At 75.4% G+C, this 13,553-nt stretch overlaps 2 protein-coding genes across 5 annotated transcripts; both read right to left on the reverse strand.

Annotated features, from left to right (window-relative positions):
• Positions 1-177: 177 nt before the first annotated feature.
• Positions 178-4,328, reverse strand: USF1 (upstream transcription factor 1). 4 transcript variants are annotated; one of them, XM_075445443.1, is made up of 11 exons: positions 4,238-4,328; positions 3,535-3,611; positions 2,874-2,923; positions 2,489-2,601; positions 2,308-2,409; positions 2,034-2,226; positions 1,865-1,952; positions 1,676-1,734; positions 860-954; positions 647-775; positions 178-574 (listed from the first exon to the last, which is right to left on the reverse strand). In XM_075445443.1, exons 1-11 carry the CDS (start codon positions 4,298-4,300, stop codon positions 485-487), a joined length of 1,059 nt encoding a protein of 352 aa, XP_075301558.1. In that variant the 5' UTR covers positions 4,301-4,328; the 3' UTR covers positions 178-484. The 4 variants fall into 4 exon arrangements, with proteins under 4 accessions (XP_075301558.1, XP_075301559.1, XP_075301557.1 ...); XM_075445444.1 differs by having other exon boundaries at positions 651-775; positions 2,489-2,607; XM_075445442.1 differs by having other exon boundaries at positions 2,489-2,607.
• A 157-nt stretch (positions 4,329-4,485) lies between these two features.
• ARHGAP30 (Rho GTPase activating protein 30) lies at positions 4,486-13,396 on the reverse strand. The gene is given in 15 exon segments (XM_075445287.1): positions 4,486-4,522; positions 4,697-4,770; positions 4,861-6,375; positions 7,275-8,002; positions 8,778-8,855; positions 8,958-9,058; positions 9,605-9,758; positions 9,830-9,957; positions 10,030-10,137; positions 10,206-10,288; positions 10,383-10,527; positions 12,125-12,227; positions 12,684-12,951; positions 12,954-13,079; positions 13,385-13,396. Coding segments are annotated over 15 exon segments (3,660 nt in total).
• Between the last annotated feature and the right edge of the window lie 157 nt (positions 13,397-13,553).

The following is a 13,553-nucleotide window of genomic DNA, read 5'->3' on the forward strand; positions in this document are numbered from 1 at the left end:
CGCGGCCCGCTGACATCACGGCGCAGCGACACCGCAGCACGGTGACGTCACAGGGATGGATGGGGGGGGCTCCCTGGGGGGGAAATGGGGGGTCCCGGGGGGGGAATCGGGGGTCCCGGGGGTCCCCGGCGCTCTGGGGGCGGGGGCGGAGCAGGGGAATAAACCGTGGGGCCTGGAAAAACAAATCACTATTTTTATTTATTTTTCGCTTTTTAAATTCAGAGTTTTTAAAAAAAAAAGTGGGGCCCCGCCGGGCCGGGCCTGCCGCAGCGGGCGGGGGCCGGGGCCGGGCCCGGGCCGGGGGGGCCGTGGCGGAGCTGGGGGGCCGGCGCCCGCCTGGCCGAGAGCGTGAGCAGGAAGCGCGGGGGGACGTGAGGGGACACGGGGGGGGGGGGGGGGGGCACAAACCGACCGGGGTCCTGGGCGCGGCGGGGGTGCTCGCTGCGGGGGCGCGGGGGGTCCCGCCGGCCCCGGCCCCCGCCCGTCAGTGGCTGTCGTTCTTGATGACGATCTCCACGCCGTGCTGGCGCAGCTGCGCCCGCAGGATCAGGTTCTTGTTCTTCAGGTCCTCCACCTGCGACGGGGCGCGGGGGGCGGTGAGGGCAGGCGCGGAGCCGCGGCCCCCCCGGCCCTACCGGCCCCTCACCTGCTGCCGCAAGACCTCGTTGTCCATCTGGAGCTGGTCGAGGCCCTGCAGCTCCTCGGAGAGGCGGTGGTTGCTCTGCCGCAGCTCCTGGATGTAGTCGCAGGCTTTGGAGAGGATCCCGCCCTTGCTCTGGGCGAGGGGACAGGGGGTGAGCGGGGGGCACCGGCCCCCCCCGTGCCCTCCCTCGCCCCGCAGCCCCCGGGGGGGCCCCACCTGCCCCGACTTGGTGTTCTCCATGGAGCAGTCGGGGATGATCTTGGAGAGCTGCACGATCCAGTTGTTGATCTTATCCCTGCGCCGGCGCTCCACTGCGAGGGGGGCGGGGGGGTCAGCACCGTCCTGAGACCCCCCCCGTGGGCACCGAGCCACGCGCTGGGTCCCCAGGCCCCAGCAGGGCATTCCCCCCCCCCCCCCCAGTCCAGCACCCCCCGGGCTGGGGGTCGCCATCCCTGGCTGCGCCGAGCCCAGCACCCCCAGCCACCCCCACCCCGGGGCAGCCGAGGGAAGCCCCCGCGGGGCCGGAGCTCTCCCGCACCAGTGCCAGGCCCCTCGGCGCGCGGGCGGCGGCGGGAGGCGAGGGTGGGGTCGCACCAGCCCAACGGCCGGGTCCCCCCGTTTCTGAGCGGTTGGTTTTGAAGCCAAAGGAAGGGGGGTCCCGGCTGGTGCCCCCACCCAGGGGGGCTGTGCCGGGCACTCGCCCCCGACACCGTCACCGCCTGGCACCTTACCCGGCTGCACGGGGCTGGGGCTGCTTTCTGCGAGCCCCGGCCTCCCCTGCGCCGCTCCTCGCGGCTCGCCCGGAGCTGGGTTTGCCCCGGGCTGCCAAGAGCTCCGCGGCACGGCCTCAGCGCGGGGCGGGCAGCGTGGCCCCGGGATGGGACGGGACGGCCCCGCTCCCCCCACTGCTGCCCCACGCCACGGCCCCACTCCCCCCGCTGCCGCCCCCCACCACGGCTGCGTTCCCCCCGCTGCCGCCCCATGCCATGGCTCTGCTCCCCCTGCCGCTGCCCCCCGCCACGGCCCCGGTACCTTCGTTGTGCTGCGCCCGGCGCTTCTCGTCGCGGGTGGCCCGTGGCGCCTCCGACTTCCTGGGGGAGAGCGGCCACGTTGGTCCCGGTGAAGCCGGCACGGGGGCCGCCTCGCGCCGGCTCCCCGCGGGGAGGGGGCACCCGCTGGCGGGAGCGTCCCCCGGGAGCCGCGGGAGGGGCCGGTACTCACGGGGAGTAGGGGTGGGCGCGGGGGACGATGGACCTCTGCGCCCCACCCTGCAGCACCTCCTGGGGCGACATCATCACGAAGAATTGCCCTGGGCGGCCCAAAGAGGGGAGTCAGGGGGGGCAGTGCCCCGCGGGGGGCCCCGGGGGACCCGAGGGACCGGGCCACGTACCCGTGGGGGTGGGCTGGCCCAGGAGGGCCTCCGAGTTCTGCGTGGTGACGACGGCGGTGGCCGTGCTCCCCGCGCCCGCCGAGGTGCTGGTGTCGGCCACGGCGGCGGTGGGGAAGTAGGTGTAGTGAGTCTCGGTGGCCGCGGCCTCCGTCTCCACCGCGTCCTCGCTGGTGAAGGCGCCCTGGATGACGGCCTGGGTGGGGGGGACGACAGCGGGCACGGCGGTGGGACGCGGCCCAGGACGGCCCCGCGCCCGCCGCGCCCCGGCACCCACCTGTGTCATGGACTGGGCGGCGGGGTAGCCGCTGATGGCGCCGGTGCCCTCCGTCTGCCCGTCCAGCTGCCCGTCGGCCACCTGGATGACGCGGTACATCACCTGCGCAGAGAGCGCGGCTGCGGGGACGGCGGCCGGGCGGCGCGCGGTGGCCCCCGCCCCGGCCCCCCGCCCCGCGTACCTGCGTCCCGCCGTTCTCCGTCCGGAAGACATACTTGATGTTGGGGTCGGGGAAGGTGGCGGCCGACTGGATGCTGGCAATGGCCACGCTGGTGGGGTCCTCGCCTGTGGCCACTGCACCTTGGGGCGACAGCGGGGGGGGGCCCATGACGGGGCGGGGGCCGCGGGGTCCCCACGCTGCCGCTTGAGGGGGGCTCGGAGCTGCCCCCTCTGCCGGGGGCAAGGACGGGGGCTGGTGCCAGCCTGGCGCGTGCCTCCGGCCACCGGCTGCCCGACGCCGGGGGTAAACTGGGCACGGCCGGGGCCTCCTGACGCAGCCCCCCGCTGCGGCTGAGCCCCAGGGCCCCCCCGGGCCGGGGGGGGGTGTGGGGGGGGTCCGCACTCACCTTCCTGGATTTGCACCGTCCCCTCCTCCGTCTCGGCTGCTTTCTGCTGCCTGCAGGGGTGAGGGGGGGCGGCTGAGGGGCCGGGACCCCCCCACTGACCCCCCAGTTGGGATCCCCTGTCCCCGCAGCCGGAACCCCCGTCCTGTCCCCGCAGCTGGGACCACCACCCAAACCTGCAGCCGGGACCCCCCCACTGACCCTGCCTCTGGGACCCTCCTGTCCCCAACCCCGCAGCTGGGAGCCCCCCACTGACCCCCCATCTGAGAACCCCCTGTCCCCACAGCTGGGACCCCCCCGCCAGCCCTGCCTCTGGGGCCCTCCCATCCCTGACCCCACAGCCAGGACCCCCCCACTCTCCCTGCAGCCGGGACCACCAGCCAAACCCACAGCCGGGACCCCCCCCCATCCCCGCAGCCAGGACCACCACCCGTCGCCCCAGCCCCTCAGCAGCCCCCCCCCCAGCGTCAGCCCCCCCGGCCCCGTTATCCCCGGGAAACCCGGGTTTGGGGTGGCCGTGGGCGAGCGCCTCGAGGGTCCGGTGCCCCCGCGGTCCCCCTGCCCCGCCCGGTGTCACCCCCATCCCTGTGCCCCCCCGCCCGGTGTCACCCCCCTCCCGTGCCCCCCGCCCGGTGTCACCCCCGTCCCCGTGCCCCCCGCTCACCCCTTCATCGCTCCTCTCCCTCGGGCATCCGCGGGCGCCCGCAGACGAAGCCTCCGCAGCCTCCGGCCCTCAGAGCCCTGCGGGCAGCCCCGGCGCGCTCAGCCCGGCCCCCCCCCGGGACCGCCGCCAGCCCCGGCCGGGCCGCAGCCCCGCTGTCACCGCGCCGCCGCCCCCCCGCTCCGCCTCCCGCTGTCACCGCGCCGCCGCCCCCCCGCTCCGCCTCCCGCTGTCACCGCGGCCCCGGGCCCGCCGCGGCGGGGGGGGCGGGGGGGCGCTGACCCCGCTCCCGGCTCGGGGGGGGGACACGGACGGGACCCGGCGCCGCGGACCCCGCTCCCCCCGGGCCCTTTGTCACCCGCCGGCCGGCACCGACCCGGCCCCGCCGCCCCCGGGCCCGCAGCCCCGCCGGGCGGGGACGCGGGGCTGTCACGACGGGGGAGCCGCCGGGGGGGGGCGGGGCGCGGTGACAGGCGCGGGGGCCGCGCCCGCGGGAGCCCGGGAGCGGGGAGGGGGGACCGGGGGCAGCGGCCGCCGGGCCCGGGGCCGAGGGCGGGCCCGTACCCACCGGAGGCCGAGACCGGGCCCGGCGCCGCGCCCCGCGGAGCCCGGGGGGGCGGGGGGGAGGGGGCGGCCCGTTCCGGCGCCGCCGCCGCCCCCGGCCCCGCCGCGCGCCCCCGGCCCCGCCGCGCGCCGCCGCCGTTACCTCTCCGCGCCGGGCCGCCCTGCGCGCGCTCGGCCCCTTGTCTCGCCATGGAGCCCCGCACATGCGCACGGCGCCGCCGCGCCGCCATGGCGGCTCCGGGCGGAAGCGAGCGCCGCGCCCGCCCCCGCCGCCATCTTGGGCCGGGGCGCCGCGTAGCGCCGCGCGCCGCCGCCGCCGCCATCTTGGCGCCGGGCACGGCCTCCCCGCCGGCGCCATCTCAGTGCGTGCCCGCCCCGGCCAGCGCCATCTTAGACGGCGAAGCGCGGCGCTTCCGCCCGGCGCCATCTTGAGCGAGGGCGGCGCCATCTTGGAGGCGGGCATCGCCCCCCGCGCCTCACGCCCCGCTCGCGAGCCCCGGCCCGGCCCGGCGGTGCCGCCGCCGCGGGGTGCGGGACCCCCCGCCCCGCTCCTCCCGCCCGGCCCGGCCCGGGGTGCTGCGCGGGGACCCCCCCCCCCCACCGGTGCCCCGAGGCCGCCGCGGGCGCCGCCATGTTGTGTGGAAGGAGGCCGCGGCGGCAGACAAAGCCCAGCGCCTTTATTGACGCCGTCGCCGCCCGCGCAGGGACACAGCCGCCCGCCGCCCCCGCGCTCAGCGCTCGCCCGCCGCCCCCCTCAGTGCCCACCGGCCGCCATGGCGGGGGCCGCGCTGCCCCCTCGGCCTGCGCCGCCAGCCGGGCCCGGCTCCGGCGGCTGCGGCCCAGTGCCTCGCCCTCGGGGGCCGCGCTGCAGCTGAGGGGCCGCAGCAGGCGCGGCCGCAGCGGCGCCCGCTGGAAGGGCAGAGCCTTGGGGGCGGCGGGCGCCAGCTCCCCCCCGCCGTACGTCTGGATCCGCCGCACCGGCGCCTGCGATGGCGGCTGCTCGGCGGCCACGGCCACCGCCGCGTCAAAGGACGCGCTGCCGCCCTCCCGCCAGCCCGCCCGCCTCGCCGCCCCGCCGCCATCCCGCTGCGGCGGGGACCCCTCGGGGCCGGGCGGCTGCCGGGGCGGCGCGGGGACGTCCCCCTCCACGGCCGGGGGCTCGGCCGGGGGCACCCACGGCTGCAGGGCCGGGGGGACCCTGGCGAACTGCGGCTTGGGGGGCACGACGGGGACCGAGCGGGCCTGCTGCACCCGGACGGCGCGGGCGGCCAGGCGCGCCGGGGCGCTGCCGTCGCGGCGCAGCGCGGCCGCGGGCTCGGGGCACGCCGGCTCCCCGCGGGGCTCGGCCCCGCTCGGCACCGCCGCGGAGGGGGGAGCGCCGCACAGCTCCGGGGCCGAGGCGGAGAGCGAGGGGCACCCGGGGCTGCACCCAGGGCTGGCTCCGGACCCCTCCACGCTGGCTGCAGGCAGCAGGGCCGGCTCAAGGACCACCTCGGGGACCAGCTCAGGGTCCGCCTCGGGGAGCATCTCGGGGACCAGCTCAGGGACCGGCTTGGGGACCACCTTGGGGACCACCTCAGGGACTGTCTCGGGGAGCAGGGCCTCCGCTGGCTCCCGGGCGCTCTCCTCCAGCGGGGTGGTTGGAGCAGACCCCAGCGAAGGCTGCGGCTCCCCCTCCCCAGGCTCCTCCGGGGCGGGGGCACCGGAGCCAGCTCCGTCCTCTTCGGCTTCTTCGCCCCACGTGTCGGGGCCTGGCCCTGTTCCCGCCGCGCCCCCCGCTCCCCCCGCTCCTCCGCCCTCGTCCCCCGGCCCAGCCTCGGCGCTGCTGTCAGTTCTGCTGGGGCTGGAGCCGCCATCCACGGCCCCCTCCCCTCCGCCTGGCACCCACCCCCCTGCTGGCCCCTCCGCGGGGTCCCCGGGGTGCTCCCCCTCACCCGCAGCATCCTCCTCCTCCTCCTCCGCGCTGCACGGCCCGGCCGGCCCTGGTGCCGGAGAGCTGTCCTGCGGCACGGCGGTGCCGCCGGCGCGGGGCTGGGCTGGCGCCGGGGTCCCCGGGGTCCCCGGGGCCGTGCCCTCACCCGGCGCCTGGCCGAGGGGCTCCGGCGACGCCAGCAGCGGGCTGAGCTCGTCGTGGGCGCTGAGGAACATGTCGTCCGAGTCGGTGTCCCCGGCGCAGTCCTCGGCGTCGGAGCCGCTGGGCGCCATGAAGAACATCTCCTCGTCCATGCACTCCTCGATGGAGAGGTAGCTGGCGGGGTGCTCGGCGGGGGGCTCCCCCGGCTGCGGGGGACGGGCACGGGCGGGAGGGTGGTGGCCACGCCAGAGAGCCCCCGGCCCCACCGGCACGGAGCACTGCGCAGCCCCGGGACCCGGCTGATGCCACCCCGTCCCCTCTGTCCCCAACCCGTCCCCTCTGTCCCCAACCCGTCCCCTCCATCCCTGTCCCCTCCATCCCATCCCTGTCCTCTCTATCCCTGTCCCCTCCATCCCATCCGTGTCCCCTCCATCCCCATCCCTGTCCCCTCCATCCCTGTCCTCTCCATCCCATCCCTGTCCTCTCCATCCCTGTCCCCTCCATCCCATCCCTGTCCCCTCCATCCCAGTCCCCTCCATCCCATCCCTGTCCCCTCCATCCCCATCCCTGTCCCCTTCATCCCTGTCCCCTCCATCCCATCCCTGTCCCCTCCATCCCCATCCCTGTCCCCTCCATCCCATCCCTGTCCCCTCCATCCCAGTCCCCTCCATCCCATCCCTGTCCCCTCCATCCCCATCCCTGTCCCCTTCATCCCTGTCCCCTCCATCCCATCCCTGTCCCCTCCATCCCCATCCCTGTCCCCTCCATCCCTGTCCCCTCCATCCCTGTCCCCTCCATCCCCATCCCTGTCCCCTCCATCCCTGTCCCCTCCATCCCTGTCCCCTCCATCCCCATCCCTGTCCCCTCCATCCCTGTCCTCTCCATCCCTGTCCTTTCTATCCCATCTCTGTGCTCTCTATCCCTGTCCCCTCCATCCCATCCCTGTCCCCTCCATCCCTGTCCCCTCCGTCCCTGTCCCTTCCATCCCCTCCATCCCACCCCTGTCCCCCTGTGCCGGGACGGCGGGGCTGACCCCCTCTCTGCCCAGCTCCAGCCCCCCCAGCCCAGCCCCACGGCCCGGGGACGGCGACGGCAGCTCGCTCACGTTCATGAACCCGCTCTCCATCCCCTCCTCCGGGGCCAGGAAGCCGTCACCGTCACCGTCGCCATCGCCGGGGCCCGGCAGCAGCCCCCACGCTGCCGGCCCCCCGTCCCCGCCGCCCTCCAGCCACGTCTCCTGGCTGTCGAGGAAGGCGAAGGAGTCGCGCAGCTCCAGGGAGAGCCGGCTCTCCTCCGCCTCCGCCTCGCCCGCGCCTGCCGACGGAGATGGGGGGTCAGCCCGCCGGCCCCCCGGCCCCCCGGGGTCCCGCGCCGGCCGCCTCTCACCGCTGCGGAGCTCGGGGTCCCCGGCGGAGCGGCGGGCGGGCGGCGGGGGGCTGGCGGGGGGCTCCCTGCCCGTCTGGGCCAGCACCGGGCACGGCAGCCCCCGCGTCAGGCGGGAGAGGTTGGAGGTGATGTGGAAGGGGACGGTGACGGAGAAGGGGCCGGAGATGTGGACCCCCGCGCACTTCTCGGCGCGGCTGCGGGCGGCCTTGGGCGAGCGGCCGGGGGCCAGCAGCGAGGCACGGCCGGCTCGGGGGGTGGTGGGCTCCGACTTGGTGCTGCTCTCGCCCTCCGACTCTGGGCCGCGCGGCTCCTCCTTCCCCTTCGGCGGCTCCTCGGGGCGCTCGCCCAGCTCGGGGCAGCTCGCCGGCGGCGAGGGGCAGGCGTCGAAGCTGTCCTGGCGCTGCGGCGGCTGCTTCGCCGAGCGCCGCGTGCTCAGCCGAGGGGCATCTGCGCCCGCCGGGGCGAAGGGTCAGGGCACGGAGGTGGCCCTGTCCCCCGACCCCCCACACCAGGGGACACACGGAGGTGGCCCTGTTCCCCAACCCCCCCGCACCAAGGGACACACGGAGGTGGCCCTGTTCCCTGACCCCCCCGCACCGGGGCACACACGGAGGTGGCCCTGTTCCCCGACCCCCCACACCAGGGGACACACGGAGGTGGCCCCGTCCCCCAGCCCTCCGCACCGGGGGACACATGGAGGTGGCCCTGTTCCCCAACCCCCCCGCACCAAGGGACACACGGAGGTGGCCCTGTCCCCAGACCCCCCGCACCGGGGCACACACGGAGGTGGCCCTGTCCCCCGACCCCCCACACCAGGGGACACACGGAGGTGGCCCTGTCCCCAGACCCCCCACACCAGGGCACACATGGAGGTGGCCCTGTCCCCCGACCCCCCCGCACCAAGGGACACACGGAGGTGGCCCTGTCCCCAGACCCCCCACACCGGGGCACACACGGAGGTGGCCCTGTCCCCCGACCCCCCACACCAAGGGACACATGGAGGTGGCCCTGTCCCCCGACCCCCCGCACCGGGGCACCCACGGGAGCTGCCAAGCTGGGTGCCCGGGGTGATGCCCAGTGGCTTGTCTGTCCCCACCCCGTCCCCTCCATCCCTACGCCCCCTTCCCCAGCCCCATCCCCGTCCCCTCCATCCCCACCCCGGGACCCCGCCGCAGGGACGGGGACGGCTCCCGCGGGGGGGACAGGGTGCACCCCCTCCTACCGTCGCTGCTGAAGGGGACGGAGCTGAGCGAGTCCATGCTCTTGGCTGGCCGCAAGCTGATTTTACCGCACTTGTCATCTGCGGGGGGACGAGCAGGGGAGTGGCAGCGGGGGGGCCTGGGGGCGCGGGGACACGTCGTCCCCCAGCGCCAGGGTCCCTCGGGGGGCCGGGGCTCCCCACCTTTCTCCTCCGCCTTCGCCAGCTTGCGCTTGGCCTCGTGGCTGGAGCGGCCCAGGTTGAAGATGGATCTCCACTTCTTGGCCTTGAGGGAGCCCTTCCTCCTGCGGGACGCGGGCGTCAGCGCTGCCTGCACGCCTGGGCACAGCTGGGCACAGCTGAGCACGGCTGAGCACGCCTGGGCACGGCTGAGCACGGCTGAGCACGGCTGAGCATGGCTGAGCACGCCTGCGCACGGCTGGGCACGCCTGGGCACGCCTGGGCACGGCTGAGCACGGCTGAGCACGCCTGCGCACGGCTGGGCACGCCTGGGCACGCCTGGGCACGGCTGAGCACGGCTGAGCACGCCTGCACACGCCTGCACACGCCTGGGCACGCCTGGGCACGGCTGTGCACGGCTGAGCACGCCTGGGCACGCCTGGGCACGGCTGTGCACGGCTGAGCACGCCTGCGCACACCTGGGCACGGCTGCGCACGCTTGTGTGTGTGCGTGAGCACACGTGGTGCCTTTGGACATGCGCAAGAGCCTGTGCAAGCGTGCAGGAGAGCACGTGCCCACGCTGGTGCATGTACGGACGCGCGTGCACCGCGCCCCACGTGCACGGCACACGCGTGCTCGCGGCGCTGCCGGGGCCCGCGGCGGGTCCTACCGGTGGTCGCTGAGCTCGATGATGGTGTGGTAGGGCCGGATCGGGGGGGGCCCATCGCCCTGGCTGAGCGCGGCGGGGACGTGGTACGGCGGGGGCTGCCCGGCCCCCGGCCCCCCCGCACCCAGCAGCAGGGACCGGCGCGGGCACTCGCCGCCTGCGGGCCACGGGGACGGGCGTCAGGGTCCGGCCGGGACCCCCTCGCCGAGCCCCCCGGCCGGGACGTACCGCGGAGAGGGGCGTCCCCGAAGAGCTGCTCGACGTGGGTGAGGATGAACTCCACCACGATGGACTGGACGCGCACCTCCATGAATGCCGCCGTGCCGTTGAACCCCGTCGCCTCGATGTCCCTCGACCTGCGGCGGGACGCCGGGGCTCTCAGCCTGCCCGGCGGGGGGCTCGGCGCCCGCCCCCGCCCCGGCGCTCACCGCAGCAGGTTGGGCGCCCAGACGATGGCCAGGTTCCGGGCGTGCATGTTGGTCTGGCTGCTGTAGGACGCCATGAGCAGGAGGTGCCTCATCAGGAACTCCAGGGTCCTGCCGGCGCCGGCGCGTTAGGGACGGGGACACCGGCGGGGACACCGGGGACCCCCCGTCCCCCGTACCGATAGTGGGGCACCGGCAGCTCCTTCAGCACCTCCTTGATCTTCACCAGTCGAGCCTCTTCCATCTGGATGGCCACCGCGTCCTGCCGGGGACGGGGACGGCGTGGCGCGTGCCGCCTGCCGGGGACGGGGACGGGGACGGGGACGGGCGCAGCGCTGCGGCCGGGGGACACTCACGGCAAACTTGTCGTAGAGCTGGTAGGTGAGGAGCGGGTTGGGGAGCTCGCGGAAGTACGCCTTGCAGAGCGAGCTGACGCAGTGGATGTCCTGCAGGTAGACGTCCTTCTGCAGGTCGGGGCAGCGCTCGCCGTCGAACTCCTGCCTGCGAGCGGGCGACGGCTCGGCCACCGCCACGGGGACAGGGACAGTGTGGTCCCCAGCCCCGGGCCGCTGCCGCGCCGCGGAGGGGTTTGCTGGGGTGGGCTGGGACGGAGCCCCGTGCCCGCGGAGCTGGGGAGGGTCTCGGGGCTGGACCCGCCGGCTCGGGGATGCTCCAGGGCCGTCGCGGTCCCCGGGGACCGGGGGCAGCCCCGGTGGGTGCAAACGGGGCCCCTCATCGGCCGGGACCTTCGGCAGCACGGCCGGGTGGTGGGGACGGGGGGACGGCGGGATGGCAGGGGTGGGAGGGGGCTGCGGGTGCCAGTGACGCAGGGACAGAGGACGTGGGGACGGGGATGCTGGGGACACTGGGGCCGAACACTGGGGTCACGGGGGTGTCGCTGGGGACGTTGCAGACGCAGGGGACGACGGCGATGCTGGGGCTCTTGGGGACACAGGAAAAGGGGAGGCAAGAACGAAGAGTGGAGAAATGAACCGCACACGGGAAGAAGGAAGAACAAAAAGAAAAGACGAATAAAAAAGAAAATAAACGGAGGAAAGGAGGAAGAGCCGGACCGAGCAGCGCCGAGGAGGAGGAGCGGGACGGGGAGGAAGGGGCCGGGGGCGCGCGAGGGGGCACCGGGGTCGGCTCCCGCGCCGGCAGCGTGCGGACCCTGCCCCTTCCCATCCCGTCCCCATCCCCCTCCGCCTGGTCCCGTCCTGTCCCAACCCCACCCCACCCCACGTCCGCTCCCTCCTGTGCGGTCCCAGCCCTGTCCTCTCCCACCACCCTCCCGCCTGGTCCCACCTCCGTCCCCTCTGCTCCTGCCTCATCCCAGCCCCGTTTCCATCCTCTCCAGCCCCATCTCCCTCCTGTGCCCTTCCCCGTCTCCCTCCCGCCTGGTCCCATCTCCGTCCCCTCCCCATCTCCCTCCGGTTTCCACCTCCATCCCGTCTGCTCCCACCGCCTTCCCAGCCCCTCTTTCCCCCCGTCTCCCTCCTGTTTGATCCCATCTGGTCTCCAGCTCCATCCCAGCTCCCTCCGACCTCTGTCCCACTCGCTCCTGTCTCCATCTCCTCCATCTCCATCCCATGCGCTCCTGCCTCCATCCCCATCCTGGCTGCATCCCAACTGCTCCGTTTCATCCTTTCGCCATCTCCATCCTGCCTCCATCACCTCCATCTCCATCACCTCCGTCTCCATCACCTCCATCCCACCCTATCTCCATCTCCATCACCTCCATCCCACCCTGTCTCCATCCCACCCTGTCTCCATCCCACCCTGTCTCCGTTGCCTCCATCTCCATCGCCTCCATCCTACCCTATCTCCATCTCCATCACCTCCATCCCACCCTGTCTCCATCCCACCCTGTCTCCATCCCACCCTGTCTCCGTTGCCTCCATCTCCATCGCCTCCATCCCACCCCATCTCCGTCTACATCACCTCCATCCCACCCTGTCTCCATCCCACCCTGTCTCCGTTGCCTCCATCTCCATCACCTCCATCCCACCCTGGCTCCATCCCACCCTGTCTCCGTCACCTCCGTCTCCATCGCCCCCACCCGGTCGCGGCCCCACCCCTCCCGCCCGGCCCCGCTCACCGCAGCCGCTGGATGTTGGAGGAGACGCCCGAGAGGCGGTAGATGCCGTCCACCACCCCGTGCTGCTCCACGAACTCGGTGCAGCTCCTCAGCACCTGGGGCACTGCGGGAGGGGCACCCCGGGTCCGCCGTCGCCCACCACCCCCCGACCCCAGACCCCTCCCCGCCAGGAGCGGGGGGTGATGGCGGTGACCGGGGCCACCTGCTCCCGGGCATCCAGTGACGGTGTCCCCGCGTCGCCATGGGTCCCCTGAGCCCGCCACATCCAGCTCCTGCGGCCACCAAGTCCCCAGGGACGCGGCCACCCATCCCCATCCCCTCGGGGCACCGAGACTGGGGCCGTGCCGAGGCGCTGGGACCCCCAGGTCTCAGGGGGGGCCTCGCCGGGAGCCACCCCGGCTGCGACGCTTGCTCAACCGCCGGTGACGCAACCGCACGGCGTGAGTCACCCCCTCCCCTCCCCGCGGCACCTCCCGGCGTCCGGGGCTGACCCCCGCGGGGGGCTCAGCGGGACCCCGCGGGTGGGCGTCGCGGGCGGCGCTCGCCGGTGGGCGCTTACCGTCCTGCCCCGACTGCCGGAGGTGCTCCAGGAGGTCGCAGCCGAAGACGCGCTCCCCGGCGCCGCCCTTGCGCCTCACCTTCTGCCGGGCCTTCAGCGCCAGCGACATGGAGGCGGCGCGGACCCCCGCGGCGGGCTCAGACCCTGCCCATGGCGCGGAGACGGGCGGCGGGCGGAAGCGGCCCCGGGGAGGAAGCGCGACGGCCCCGGGGCCCCGGCGCAGCCTCGAGGGCCCGGCGCGTCCCGCTGGCGGCGGCAGGAAGGCGGCGGCCGCCTTCGAGGCCGCTTCCTGCTCCTCGGCGCGTCGAAACCGCAGGGCAGGGCGCGGGCCGCACGCTCGCGCACGCTTCCGCGCGCTCCCGCACGCTGGCGCAGGCTCGTGCACGCCGGCGTGAGCTGCGGCGTGCTCACGCGTGCTCACGCGTGTGCCGGGCGTGCTCGCGCACGCTGGCGTGAGCTCGCGCACACCTCGGCACGCTCACGCACACGGCTGCTCGCCCGCAGCCCCGCCGAGCGCCTGGCCGCGCGCGGGCAGAGCACCCCGGCGTGACGTCCTCGCACACGCGCGTGCAAGCAGCGTCCCCCGGGCGCGCGCCCGCCCCGTGCCCCCCGCTGAGAGCAGACGCACTCGACACAGGGCCCCAGGTCCCGCGCGGGGGTTTATTTACAAGCGCGGCCGTGCGGGGGTCCCCGGCCTATACAGGTATGTACATGGGGACCCCCCGCCAGCCCCACGGACGGGGCCCGGCCCCAGGGGGGCCCCTCGGCAGCTGGGGGGGGGTTGGGGGTTTTGAGGGGCCGTGGGGGGGAGGGGGCAGCCGGGATGGGGGAGGGGACACAAGCGCCCCAAGTGCCACCGGCAAACCACGT

Source organism: Opisthocomus hoazin, chromosome 30 (assembly GCF_030867145.1).
Source record: "Opisthocomus hoazin isolate bOpiHoa1 chromosome 30, bOpiHoa1.hap1, whole genome shotgun sequence".
Classification (NCBI taxonomy): Eukaryota; Metazoa; Chordata; class Aves; order Opisthocomiformes; family Opisthocomidae; genus Opisthocomus; species Opisthocomus hoazin.